The sequence below is a fragment of the Lynx canadensis genome, chromosome D3 (assembly GCF_007474595.2).
Source record: "Lynx canadensis isolate LIC74 chromosome D3, mLynCan4.pri.v2, whole genome shotgun sequence".
NCBI classification, from domain to species: Eukaryota; Metazoa; Chordata; class Mammalia; order Carnivora; family Felidae; genus Lynx; species Lynx canadensis.
In genome coordinates this window covers 4,782,862-4,796,869 of record NC_044314.2, presented here as the reverse complement: position 1 = coordinate 4,796,869, position 14,008 = coordinate 4,782,862, and the positions used below count along the sequence as shown (strand labels likewise).

The 14,008-nt window shown below is 44.8% G+C and overlaps 1 protein-coding gene across 1 annotated transcript in view; it reads right to left on the bottom strand.

Moving 5' to 3' along the window:
- FBXO15 (F-box protein 15) overlaps window positions 1-14,008 on the bottom strand; it is a 49,128-nt gene that overhangs the window by 30,168 nt on the left and 4,952 nt on the right. Inside the window, exons 2-5 of the mRNA XM_030292201.1 lie at window positions 11,542-11,613; window positions 8,706-8,810; window positions 4,893-5,135; window positions 4,129-4,338 (exon numbers count right to left, since the gene is read on the bottom strand). Coding sequence (XP_030148061.1) covers window positions 4,129-4,338; window positions 4,893-5,135; window positions 8,706-8,810; window positions 11,542-11,613 — 630 coding nt within the window. The remainder of the gene's footprint in view (window positions 1-4,128; window positions 4,339-4,892; window positions 5,136-8,705; window positions 8,811-11,541; window positions 11,614-14,008) is intronic.

Genomic DNA, 14,008 nt, shown 5'->3' with positions numbered 1-14,008 from the left:
ATTTCTCGCCCAACTATGTTTCTTTCCCCTCCTCCTCACTCTTAGTGTCAACTCAATGGCCCAGTCAGAAGTGGAAGAACCATGAGGGTGAGGAACAATCATCTTCTGCTCTCCTCCCCTCAGAGCCCGGCACAATGCTACAGTCAAAAGTAGATTCTCAGGGCACCCGGGTGGCTCAGTTGGTTAAGCGTCCGACTTCGGCTCAGGTCATGATCTTGCAGTCCGTGAGTTCGAGCCCTGCGCCGGGCTCTGTGCTGACCGCTCAGAGCCTGGAGCCTGTTTCAGATTCTGTGTCTCCCTCTCTCTCTGACCCTCCCCCGTTCATGCTCTGTCTCTCTCTGTCCCAAAAATAAATAAACGTTAAAAAAATTTTAAAAAAAGTAGATTCTCATATGTATTGTAACTGTATGTATCCCTAATTAAGGAAGCTAAGGCATAAGCAAAGATGAAATATTTTTTAAGTGACAAAAAAAAGCAGGTGGTCTCAGTAGGCTCTTGGAAGCAGATATATATACCTTTTAAAGCTATTATCAAGGATAACTCAGAGTGAAAATTTTAATATTGGAAAACGAATTTAGTCCAAAACCCTGAGGATTTTCATGGAGGAGATCCACTGTGAACTCTATATTAGAATTACTATCTGAGAGTAAGTAATAACTCAGATGTGTAAGGAAACACAACTCTGCTATTCATCATGAGATTTAAAAAAAAAAAAAAGAATGAAACATTCTAGAAGCACTATAATGGTAAATATAGATGTCCCTTCCAAGGACCTAGAGATAGTTCAGGAAATTATAAAGGAGATGAGATCTTAATGGTCAATTAGCATAGCTCAGCATTGAGGAAAGTCCCTAAGGAGCTGCGGCCACATGGCATCCAAGTGTTCTCCTCCAGCACCTAAGACACACGCTGGCAGGAGACAGGTATTCAAATGTTCATTAAGTAAAAGAATCAGAAAACAAAGGACTTCAGCTGTTTCAAAGTAGAGGCATGGGGGTGGGAAGAAGACCTGAAGCTTCCAGACTACCTTGGTTCCTCCCTCAATTTTCAAAGGACTTTTGGCACAGAAAACTACACTGCCTGGGGGATGTGGTCAGTGAACATGCGTGTGACATACGATCTCAAAGTATACTCCGCATAGACAGAATACACTGGGAGGAAGCCACACGGTTAGGAACATGAGTATGGCCTCAGGGAAACTGGAGTTGAAACCTTAAAGCCAACCCTAAGGTGCTCAGAAATGGTAGCCTTGCCACCATGATTGTCAGTGCAGACAGACGAGTTCGGGCGGAGGTGTGAAAACCCTCCTCTTACACTCTTCAACGTGTCCTAAGTAGGGACAGTCGTCGCCATGGCTCAAGAGCCGTTCAAGCCGACTCCACAGAGAGCAGACTAAGTCCCCACATGCCTTGGCCTCACAGGCTAAAGAGAGAGCAACTAAGGCTGATACCTACTCAACATTCCTCCCAAATTTGGGGAGGTATAGCATAAACCACAGAACGGAGAACATTTCCAGAACAGAAAATTTAATGAGCTGACTAGAAAGGTGTAAATTACAGGGAAATTCAAACTGCAAATTACACAAATAAGGCTTTCACTGTTCTTGAAAAAATCCTCATGGAGGAAACAAAACAGACCCAAATAACCAAGTTTTTCCTTTGCTGTAACACAGATGCACACGACGATTTGTACTTCTGCATGATAAACACATTTGCTTTCAAACTTGCAATAAAAGAGCCCATCAAAACAAATTCCTAAAAAACACTTCTAGTGTCTCTTCTCCACAGTTTATCAAATGCTGGCTGAAGTCCACTGAGTTTTAATGGAAATAAATTACATGAAATCAATTTTCCCAATGAATTCTAGCATTTGTCACCGCACAGAATCCAGTATTTCCGACCTGGATGGCAGTTGTCAGAAGCACAGCATCTGTAACCGAGCCTCACTGTTCAACACTACCCACTGCGTCTTCCGTGACCATCTTAATTGACGTTAACAATGTTGTCCTAATGCATATAAACAATACTTCATGATATGCCAAGTAACATATTGTTCAGTCAAATTAGTACAGAGATTATAGACTGATTCTCCAAACATAACTTCATAGTGCATAAAACCTAAATACTGCATTAGAAAAATCTAGTGTCCATCATGATACCATATGAAATTTCAGAGATTTATCCAAATAGAGGTCCCATTTTAAAAAGTAAACAAGCTTCCAGGGCGCCGGGGTGGCTCAGTCGTTTAAGCGTCCAACTTCAGCTCAGGGCATGATCTCGCAGTTTGTGTATTCGAGCCCCGCATCAGTCTCTGTGCTGACGGCTTGGAGCCTGGAGCCTGCTTCTGATTCTGTGTCTCCTTCTCAGCCCCTCCCCCACTCACACTCTGTCTCTTTCTCTCTCTCTTAAAAATAAATAAACATAAAAAAAATTTTTTAAGTAAACATGCTTCTAAAATACCTTCAGTAATATAATCAGGGAAGATAATTCACATGTTATCCTTCGTAGCATTAAGGTTATTTTCAGAATACGATAAAACCTGGCTTCACCAACACTAAGAAGTGAAACGCCCTCACACTCCCAGCATGACAAGCAGAAGCACGATCACTGACACGATCCTCAAAGGACCAGCCCCAGATTGCAGAAGAAAAACAAGGTCCTGGTTACCAAGCTGCAAAAATGAGTCCAGAGTCCAGGGAAGCCATTAAGGAAAGCTGTCCTGCCATGGACGACACCTGCCATCACAAGGACACGGGTGAGAGAAGCCACAGGTAGAGCCATAGCGCACGGGCTGGCAGGAACAGTGACGTGGTAAATGCACTGCAATGTCCGAGGATGGAGGGCCGTGGAGAGGGCCGCTGAGGGCAGGAAACCAAGCCTGGAGAAGGCAGCTACAACCCATGTTTTCCATGCGTTCGATGTAAAGCTGTGCCTGCTCGCTCGGGAAGTCAGGACGCCGCAGCCGGCAGCATCTAGCTCTTAGGAGAAAGTGACTAATGGCGAGAAGAGTGAGCAGGACGGACTTCGAATACACGTGGACGCAGCACAGAGCCCCTCAGGACAGAACATAAGGACACACAAATCTGACTGATGCCCCTTCTGGTCTTCATAGCAGCCACACGTGCTAAATACTCGTCGCCATCGTCATCATCACCCCATTTCACACATGAGAAAATTGAGGCACAGAAAGGCTGAGCCACTTGCACAAGGTCACACATCTGGTCAGTTCAACAGAGAGGCACATAAAAATAACTACGCAGTACTGTATGTCCTAATGTTTAAACTATGGTTACTGTACCATTTACTAAAAGAAAGATATAATAGTTTTTTTTTATTTTTTTAATGTTGATTTATTTTTGAGAGAGAGAGAGAGAGAGAGAGACAGAGCATGAGTGGGAGAGGAGCAGAAAGAGAGGGAGACACAGAATCCAAAGCAGGCTCCAGGCTCTGAGCTGTCAGCACAGAGCCCGACGTGGGGCTCGAACTCACAGACCGCGAGACCATGACCTGAGCCGAAGTTGGACGCTCAACCGACTGAGCCACCCAGGCGCCCAGATATAATAGTTTTATATGCCTTTGATTCAAAATGGTTAAAACTAAAAAGCTCAAAAGGTTAGCTATCAATCACCTAGGAATTCTGTTAACTAGAACATTATTCTCTTTGTTAACTAGAATATTATTCTCTGTTACAGACAACCAAGATATGAGGAACTTAAATTTAGATCTAATCATAAATGTGATGAATCCATTCTTTTTCTCTTCTATAGTGATCCAGAATGCAAGAGAAGTCTTGAAGATGCAATCAAATTAAAATACACTGGCGGTATCTTTAAATTACAAGAATAGTAACAACGGAGACAGCCGGGTGCCTCAGTTGGTTGGGCATCTGACTCTTGATTTCAGCTCAGGTCATGATGTCACAATTCATGAGTTGGAGACTAGCAGTGACCTCTGTGGTGACAGCACAGAGCCTGCTTGGGATTGTCCCTCCCTCTCGGCCCCAGTCTGCCCCTCCTGCGCATACACACGTGCTCTAATGAATAAACATTTTTTTAAAAAAAGAATAATAACAACTAGTATTTACATATAAGATGTTCTCACCCAAAGCTTCTGTAGAATTAATACTTACCCATTTTTGGAGGGGGTTTTAGACTGGTCCATAAAAACTGGCGTCACACCATACAAATCTAGGGTTGACAATGTGGCCAGCCGTGGCCAAGTTTTGCCATACCACATAATCGTCACTGATGAGTCATTTATGGAAAGGTCAATGTGCTCCATGATGTGTTCTTTTCCATTTTTTTCTTTCAATATAATTACCCAACCTAAACCAGATATTCTGGAGAAAGAAAAGCTAACAATGTTGGCCTCATTGCAGAAAGAAAAAATGCTAAAGTCAATTTCATGTATCATCTCTAAAGTATTTAGTTCCTGAAAAGCCAAAGCCAAAGTCCTCAGAAAGTGCCTGACATAAATTTTCATTCCATCAATGGTCCTCTCTTTAGACTTTTTCTCCTCACCTAACAAACACTCATTGAACATTTACTGTGTTCTCGGAACTGGCAATACATACATGAGACAAAGTTCTTCCCCGAAGGAAGGACGCATTGGATGCTCTTGCTTTACTGCAGCAGATGACTAGGTGATTTCTGCTTTTCATGAACACATCAGACCGTGTATGTGAAATAGGAAAACACTATATAACTTATGGATGCACAGAAACACAGGAAAATACCAAGAGACAGTCCCCGCACGGTATAAACTGCACGTATGTCCTTAAATGTGCAATACTCTGAGCTCACACCATCACTGTTTCTAAAGCAACACACGTGCAGATGTTAACAGCACCCTCGAGCACCCGGCGTGCCCATAGCTTGGGAGGAAGCTGTATACCTGACGGCCTCCTTGGTCTTCACCGGCAGGCCCGTGTAAGGGTTCACAGGCTTGAGCACCTGGGCGAGCGCCGCTCTCACACGTGCTCTCTGCTTTGCAATATACTCTCTCTTCCAGTACCCAGCTTCTTTATCCTTAACCGACAGCACGTTCACAGATCCAGCGGTCTTCTCCACTGAATTAACTTTCCAATTAGATCTTTTAGGTGAAAAGGCCGCTGAATAGATCCTGATCCAAAGAAAACTGGGGGAGAAGAGGAACGTCGTTAACTAAAAGACACAGTCATGTGCCTGCCGAAGTGACACGTTAAATCAGAGATGCACAATCGTTTGTAACTAGTCCGGTTCCATGAACAAAGCAAACTGAACACTGACAGTCATTCACGTGTTAGAGTGAACCGTGGTTTGAGGGGAGTGTCCCAGATCCACTGACCCCAGAAATCTGTACGAAAAGGAAAAGCTTGTTGCCCCTGGTCAAGTTAAAATGAGTGACCTCCTGTCATTTGACATCATCCAAACCACTGTCTTCCTACAGTAATCACTGAATAAGGGATTACAGAAAAATAACAAAGTGACTCCTATTGTGTTATTTTAAATACGTACACTTCTTAAAAGGCTGGAAAGGAAGTATATGTACATACACACACAGAGAAATGCCAACACCAACGGAACTGTATGTTCCTTTTCCACGTTTTAATTTTTCTACAATGAACATGCAACGTTTGCACAAAGAGAATAAAATGAAAAAATTCCCTGCATAATGCAAAAAATGAAGAAAACCAGTTAATATTGTTTGTGCAGTGTTAAGCATCACTGGGGCACTTCGTAAACATTAACTACTTTAATCGTCAACAAACCCATGAAGTAGCTACCATTATGGTCCCCCCCTCGGCAGATAATGTCATGAGGCCCAGTGGGAAGTGACCTGGCCCGGGCCAGCCTGTGTGTGCCGAGGAGACGGAGACCCAGGGTTGCACCAACACAGCCTTGACCAGAGCTCACGCACTCACGCCCTGTGCTTCCCGGCCTCCTCAGTCACAGAGAAATGAACTCAAGGAAACCAAGTAATTTATCCAAATTCGAGAGCCAATCAGCCACAAGGCTGAATTCAAATTCAGCCCTGATCCACAGCCTGTGTCCCTCCCGCTCATCACACCCAGACGAGACGTCACAGGAGCAGTGGCGGTTAGCAGGGGCCAAAGTGAGCCTAAGGCACCTCTCTCGGTGCTCTCCTTCAGGGGAAGAAACAAACTTCTCTTAGGGGAAACTGAGACAGGGGCTCAAATCAATTTCCTACTATAAAAGGTGAGCTGTACATAAGTGTAATTACTTGCTAATTCATGTCTCCACATTTCTATTTAGTGCAGTGGGACGGAATGGCCAATGGCCAAGAGGCAGCTGGGAGAAGGCAATGCCCCTGCAGAGGAGGTCCAGACGAGATGCCAGGGCACTCTGGAGGGCCCTAAGTGCTCGGGTCACCCAGCAGTAACCACAGCGGCAAGGGGCACTTCTCAGACATTCGACCTGCAGACGTGTCCCCTTGATCCAGGTCGGACGTGGACTTTCCATCAAACTCATTTTCTATCAAACGCATAATCAGATCCCTACTGACATCACTCTCTAGTATGCATTTTCAAATCATTTCTCACCCCACAAAATCATTTCACACCAAGCTTTCTGCCTTAAGGTATTTCTCAGTTCGGAAATTTCTGAGTTTTCGTACGTGAGCTACAAGTTGCAAAATGACGATTCTTTGAGTACATCTTAGGTAAATCTGAAACCGTTTTGCCAAAATCCCTTGCGTAGGCAATTTTTAAAACTCCCTTTACATAAAAACTTGTTCATATTTTCTTCAAAATTTATTTTACTCATCATTTTACTCCACATAAGTGTTCCCAAATCTCTCACATCAGCACCACATGAACTGCAGCTGACTCTATTCTTGTCTGTGGGCCCGCACTCGCAAACTACAAAACACAGTGCCTGGAGAGGACACAGAGCGGGAGCCCCACACACCTTCAGGTACAGCTACACCTGACATCTGTGCGAAGAGCCACTTACACACCATTATCTTACTGCAGTTACCATAGCGAAGTCCAAAAAGAACATCCCATAGAATTAAAATACTGTGGAGACTGTTCTGCTTATTCATTTATAAAGCAAAAATGTCAGGCCTAAGACGCTTTTAACAAGTACTCAAAATCCAGACACATTTATTTCTTGATCACCCAATGCCCCGTCCTGTTTAAAAAAAAAAGAAAGAAAGACAGAAAGAAACTAAGGTGGATTTGAGGACAAGAGCATATTTAGCTATTCTGACTACCAGTCAGGCACAGAACAACTTCAATCAGACAAGTTGTTGACAAAATGGGGCCAATTTAACGTTCTGATAAAGTGTTTCGCAGAGTGCTGGAAAATAAAAGCCCCACGTGATGATCCCAATCCAGCCTGGACAAGTTTCCCCCTTACCCCCACGCAGGCGGAGCCTGGAGCTCAGGTTGAGGGAGGCAATACCCGCAGGGAGGGAGCAACCTCCCCCCACGTAAGGGGGGCATCGGGGAGACCCCAAGCCTCCAAACAGGTCTCGCCATAAGTCATCAGTGTAACTGGCTACTGTAGGCACTCCTGCCCTCTCCAGAAGTAACGCTTAGAAAATATCATTGACAATACCGCATTGACAATACCATGTTTGTCAAATACTGTTGACAAACACTTGTTTACCAGTTCAATCGTCAACATGCCCTTTTTGAAGTCTCACTATAAAATCAGACTATGACTCTTAAAAATAAAATTCAATGTACGCAATTAAGGTACTTCCTTTAAAATTTTTTTTTTCAATGTTTATTTATTTTTGGGACAGAGAGAGACAGAGCATGAACGGGGGAGGGGCAGAGAGAGAGGGAAACACAGAATGGGAAACAGGCTCCAGGCTCTGAGCCATCAGCCCAGAGCCCGACGCGGGGCTCGAACTCACGCACCGCGAGATCGTGACCTGGCTGAAGTCGGACGCTTAACCGACTGCGCCACCCAGGCGCCCCAAGGTACTTCCTTTAAAAAGAAAACAAACATGAGGATAATTCCATCAGAAGCCCAGATTTTTAAAGGACAACCCCCAAGAAAGTGGGACAGGCATGTAATTAATAACAAAAGTATGCAAGGAATATTACTAGAGGTGTGGCCCAAATCCACTGGAACGCCCAGAGCCTGTACCTTCTGGGCCTATGAAGTTCAGTGGGAAAAGGGGATATTTAGAGATACTAAGCAATTTGTAATCGATCACCTTATCCAAGCGATTGAAGTTCTATCCTTAAATAAAGTAAGAACACTCCAAAAAGCTACAGTTTGGGATACTTGATCTCTCTCATGAAAAATGCCTTACTGCACTTTGCTTTGGTGAAATGTCTTCACCTCTTATAAAGAGTCATTAAGAAAGAGACACAAAAATCACTCTACGTCCATTCTAGAACTACTGTCAAAAACATGCTTATTTGCCTTGAACCCACTTGTGTGGGTATGGACACAGACAGAGAGATTCTTCCACAGAGGAGACAACAGCTACCCCAATAGCAAGTTTGAGCATTTTCAGTTCATGCAAAGACACTCTTTTTTTTTAAGCAAATAAATGCAAATCTCATTTATCATTTATCAAATATCATTTGACCACTTACAGTATTAGACATGTTCCATCTATGTCTAAACACACTTTTGAAATTACTTTAAATTTCAAAAAACGGTTTAAAAGGTCTTACTAGTTTTCATGACTTCCATCAACACGCCATCAAAAGATGATAGAGAGATTTGGTGTTCTCCTTACTTGTCATTGGCCAGATGGTAAAAGCGCCTATTCACACATCCCGTACACAGCAGGGTCACAGCATCCAAGTTGCAAAAGATCTTCAGCAACACTTCTGAAGGCATGCTGAGAGAGGGGAGGAGATCGGAGAGGTGGGCAAACACATAAGCTAGAAGTTACCCACAAAACTGGCTGTTCATCTCCAGACAGAAGGTGACTGGCACCTGTCCCGTACAAGAGGCTAACTGCACCCCTACCTTCCCGTTTTCTCAACTGAAATGTTCTGGCTACCACAGTCCTCGTGACATAAATGAATCCAGAGACCCAAGGGTACAGGAACCTAACTTCCTTGGCATGTTAACCATATTCACACGCTGTGAATCAACGCGCAGGTTTCCCTACCTCCCTCGTGAAAGTATGCATCATCCCTTGGTGAGATAGAAGGAAACAAGAGAAAAAGAATGCATTCCTAGCTATTAAGAAGAAATAACACAGAATCCTCCCCCTCAAAGAAGAGACTCGAATAGGAAATACCAGCTTCTTTTCTACCTAGCCCATACCACCCTCACCCATCCTCTTCCTTCATATCCTCATGCTCCAGACCTTCCTCCGGGGCTTTCCAGAGAGTTCAAGCCCCATAAGATTTTCTGAATTCTCTCTTCCTTTTTTCTCATTTATTGCCTAAATAAATTACATTGAGGTGCATTCTCAATATCCCATTCTCAATATTTCTATGATCTTACACTGTTACAAAACACTGAGAGAACCAGAAATTATCTAGAAAGCCTTACCGATATTACGAAGTCAGGAATGGGCACGTATGGACCTCAGGCAGAAAAAACAACAACAAAAACAAAAAGAAAGCTAGCGAACACTGTTGGGGTGAGGGGTGGGGACCTCAGGATAAAGAACTGAGGCAGTAAACCCTTTGGCCAATTTAGAATGGCTGCCCATACTCTGCACTTGTCATCTTAACTATTTTAAATTTTTAGATTGTGATGAAAATCGTTATCAAATGTTTCATAGGGAAATAATCAGTCCTAAAATCCTGATAATACTGAGAATGGATGGGGGGGGTCCTCAGAGGCAAGAGGACAGGCACGAGACATAATTGGCCCGTGTCACTAACCGGAGCTATCCCTACTCAGAAGCTTCAGAGACTCCCTGAGAGTTTAAGCAAGCAGTTTTGCTCAGGGGTTCATTAAATCCCTCCCCCCAAATGAAACTCCTTCTATTCAGAGTCAATAAATTAGACACTTTTAGCGACCAAAAGTCGCTAACGTTAGAGATGGCAAAGCTGCAGGAAAACACGTTTTGTGACCATCTGGGTTACCCACTGCACAGAGTTTTCACATTTTGACTCAGTGATTTCACAAAAATTCATGGTTATTATTTTTTAAATAATTATAAATCAAAGAATGTAGATTTGGGCTTAAAGAAAACATCTCAGAGAGGCACCCAGCAAATCTTATCCAGGAAAAATTATTGAACTGAACTAAAACCCTACTCACTCTCCTACCCGGCAGACAAACTTAATGAAGGGGTGCTCTCCCCGTACCTTCCAGAAAGCAGAAAACCTCCACTTTACAGCTAGCACAGTTGGGATCAAAGCCATTCTCAATTATTGTTCATAAGGTTTCCTCAAAGCTGGTACAGTCACTGTCCATGCCCATACTGGGTCACTTTCTGCTGGATTCTAATCATTTCACACTGCAGGGGCAGAGGTGCGGGGGGATGGGGAAGGAGACGAGGAAGGTGAGCGGAAAAGAAGCTCAAAGTGTCAGAGGACAGTATCTGGTACTGAGAAGGTCCTCAAATATTTGATGGATGCATGAACCGAATGAATATCTGTTCTGTTTCCGTATCAGATTATTGTATGACAGACTGTGTTCTCAGAGTACAGGCTTTAAAGCTTAAATTGCCGTCCGTAATTAACTATCCTTTTTGGTTTTCACTTCTTTTTTAAAACACACTAAAACAGGTAGCTGAGCTGTAATATACTACTGAAAGCCCAAAACTTGGGGGGCACCTGGGTGGCTCAGTCCGGTGAGTGTCCAACTCTTGGTTTCCGCTCAGGTCATGACCTCCCAGTTCATGAGTTCAGGCCTCGCATCAGGCTCCGAGCTGACAGTGCAGAGCCTGCTTGGGATTCTCTTTCTCTCAGGCCCTCCCCCGTGCTCACTCTCTCACTCTCTCTAGCTTTCTCTCTCTGAAAATAAATAAACTTAAAAGCCCAAAATTTGCAATCACGTAACTTAGCTTTGAACGTGAATTTGGCAATATGTACACTATGCCAGCCCTACCTCCTCCACTGTCAACATCTACAGTGACGCCCTCGGTCCCCCCGCAATGCTTAACACAGAGTTGGTGGCCTATGTCAGTAGTACAAATCCACGGGCACCTCAGCAGCAATTTCAAACAATTAGCTCCAAACAGAGACTGCACGGATCTCCTTGCGGAAGTGAGCGGGCAGAACCTTGCCAGGCTGGGTTCCCAGAGCACTGAGGGAGAAGAACCCCAGAGCCCAGGCCCCTGGAGCTTTTAGAAGAACACGCTTTAATCCTCTTTCCCCCTTTCCAAGGGTCTTTACCGACTAGCAGTGAGTAATTTTGAAGAACATTTTTTAAAAAGGAACATTTCCTTGTCACTTGTTAGAAGTTCACTTCATAAAACCAGCCTAATGATGACAGTGGTGACAGGCTGATGACTCACAGCAAACGCTCCACGTTGTGCTTCCGGCCTCCGCAATTCTATTCTCAGCTCAGAACAGCCGCTTGGTACACATGCACCGAAACTGTCTCCGACGGCCCCGCCCCGAGAGCCCGCCCCGGGGAAGCGGCCACGTGCCGCGACTCACCTGTCCAGGGACACAGACCGCTCAGCCGTGGACTCGGCTCGGAGCCTTCCCCGCCCGGCGCACTGCCGCAGGCTAGCACGTGCGAGAGAGAGCATGGAAAAGTCAAATTCTAATGAGAGGTAAACAGCGCAGTGCTCTCTACAAAACTGTAAGGGATTCATAAACTTTGTACACAAACTCACTGTACAACTACACGGATGGAGAGAGGGCGGTGAAACATTCAGTGTCCTGGGTAAACCTGGAAACCGGACTTACTCCGATGTGTTTTAAACATAAGACTCAATACTTGGTCTTATAGGCTGCCAGCCTATCAAAGAGGGGCTGTAAGACTTATTGAATGTAATAAAAGGATAAAAATAAAACGCATCAACAGGCCAGTTTCAACCATACAATAGCACCAACAGGTTAAGAAATACTTTAGGTCTTTGAACCACAAGTACCCAGACATCAACAACTTGGCTGGTCTTGGAGGGACAATGACTGGCCGCAACCCTCGCTCTAGCGACCACGGCCACAGAAACACCAAATATTCATGCACATAATTTTTTCCACATTTTAAATATCCCGCATCCAGTCAAATATATTTTAACTGGCCATCTTTCTGTCTTAGTGGTATGAAAAATAGTAAATAATATAATCAATAGCTTTTAAGACTCAATGAAATAAGGTATATTTCACACAGTTCTTTTCAGAAGTTACTAATGTAAATTTTTATTAAAGTCAGCCCTCCAGGGGCGCCTGGGTGGCTCAGCCGGTTGAGCGTCCGACTTCGGCTCAGGTCATGATCTCGCGGTTTGTGGGTTCGAGCCCCACGTCGGGCTCTGTGCTGACAGCTCAGAGCCTGGAGCCTGCTTCGGATTCTGTCACCCCCTCCCTCTCTCCCCCTCCCCAACTAGCACTCTGTCTCTGTACCTCAAAAAATAAAATTTTAAAAAAATTTTTTTAAAAATCAGCCCTCAAAATGAGCACTACTCAACAGCAGCCTGGTAGGGATCTGAAACACCCAGAAAGGTATGGAGCCCACAGCCTTCAGCTTCCAGGCAGCAGCCCACAGACAGAGCTACTGGTGGATCTGCTATTTCTCTTGGAAAGGTCTGGAAGCTGCTTCTTTACCACACACACACACACACACACACACACACAACTATTGGCCCACCTCCCACCCAGCATGTGACTCAAGTCTAGAGTGTACGTTCCATATGCTCAGTTCACTAATGCCATTGCTCTCAGTACATACTTTGTTCACCAAGAGTTGAACACCCCCATTTTTCTACCAACTGGTTCCCTGGATACATGTGGATTAAAGATCAAAAAGGATATGGGCAATAACTGGGGGCAAAATGTGGGTCACCAGAACTTGGAAGGGAAGCCAATAATCTCTCTGGAAGTGGAAGAACGAAAGCCCCATGGAAGGACCCGAACAAAGGAGGGTTCTAGACCACAAGCACAGCCTGCTCCAGGAGGCACGGGGGGCGGATTGCCCACAGCTCGCCCGCTCGGATGGAACCACCGTGGAGCTGGCGCGCCAACACCTGCACATCCAACTGCCCGATGGCTCCCCATATGTTTCTGAGCAGCCAAAGAATCCATCTGTCTTCCCTTTATAGGTTTTTCTCCTCAGAAACAGCATAACGGCCGGCACATGATAAGCCCTCAGCAAACATGAGCCAGCATCCGCATGCCTGCACCTCAACCTAGGAGAAGTGAATGCTGTGAACCTTTTCAGATCCCGGACGGTGACAAATTCCCCGAGGTGAAAAAATGCTGGCTACCCAGCCTCCCCACTCCAGCTTCAGCAAAGCACATTCAATGTGCCTTCTGTCTTACCTGACTTCTAGCCCATGAGTTCTTGGGAGCGCAACAAGTTAGGCAGACCGGTGGTATCCACTCTGTGCTCTGCACAAGAGGGAGAGGGAGGGGCAGAAGAGGTCCTAGTTTGGAAAACTCTGCAACTCCCTCCCCCTTTAATCAGAGAATTCTGCCTGTGCAATACATGTTGGTACTTCTGTTGAAAGTACTATTTAAGCAAAGATCTCCACGACGGAAAAGCTTCACCTCCACTGACCCAGCTCTCATGTAGTAATAAGAGGTGAAACACGATCTCCTAATTGTATTAGTTTCCTAGGGCTGTCTTAACAAACTACCTCCAAATAGGTGTCTTAAAACAACAGACTTATTGTCTTAAAATCCTAGAGGCTGAGAGTCCAAAATCAAGGTGTTGGGAGGGCCATGCTCCGTCCAAAGTCTCTAGGGAAGAACACTTCCTTGCGTCTTCCAGCTTCTGGTGGCTGCTGACAATCCTCAGTGTCCCTTAGCTTGTGGAAACTAAGATGACTAACTCTAACCTTTCTTCCGTCTTTACCCAGCCACCCCCCCAGTGTGTGTGTATCTCATAAGGACGTCAGTCACATTTGACTTAGGATTCACCCTAACCTACTATGTCCTCATCTAATTACATCTGTAAAGA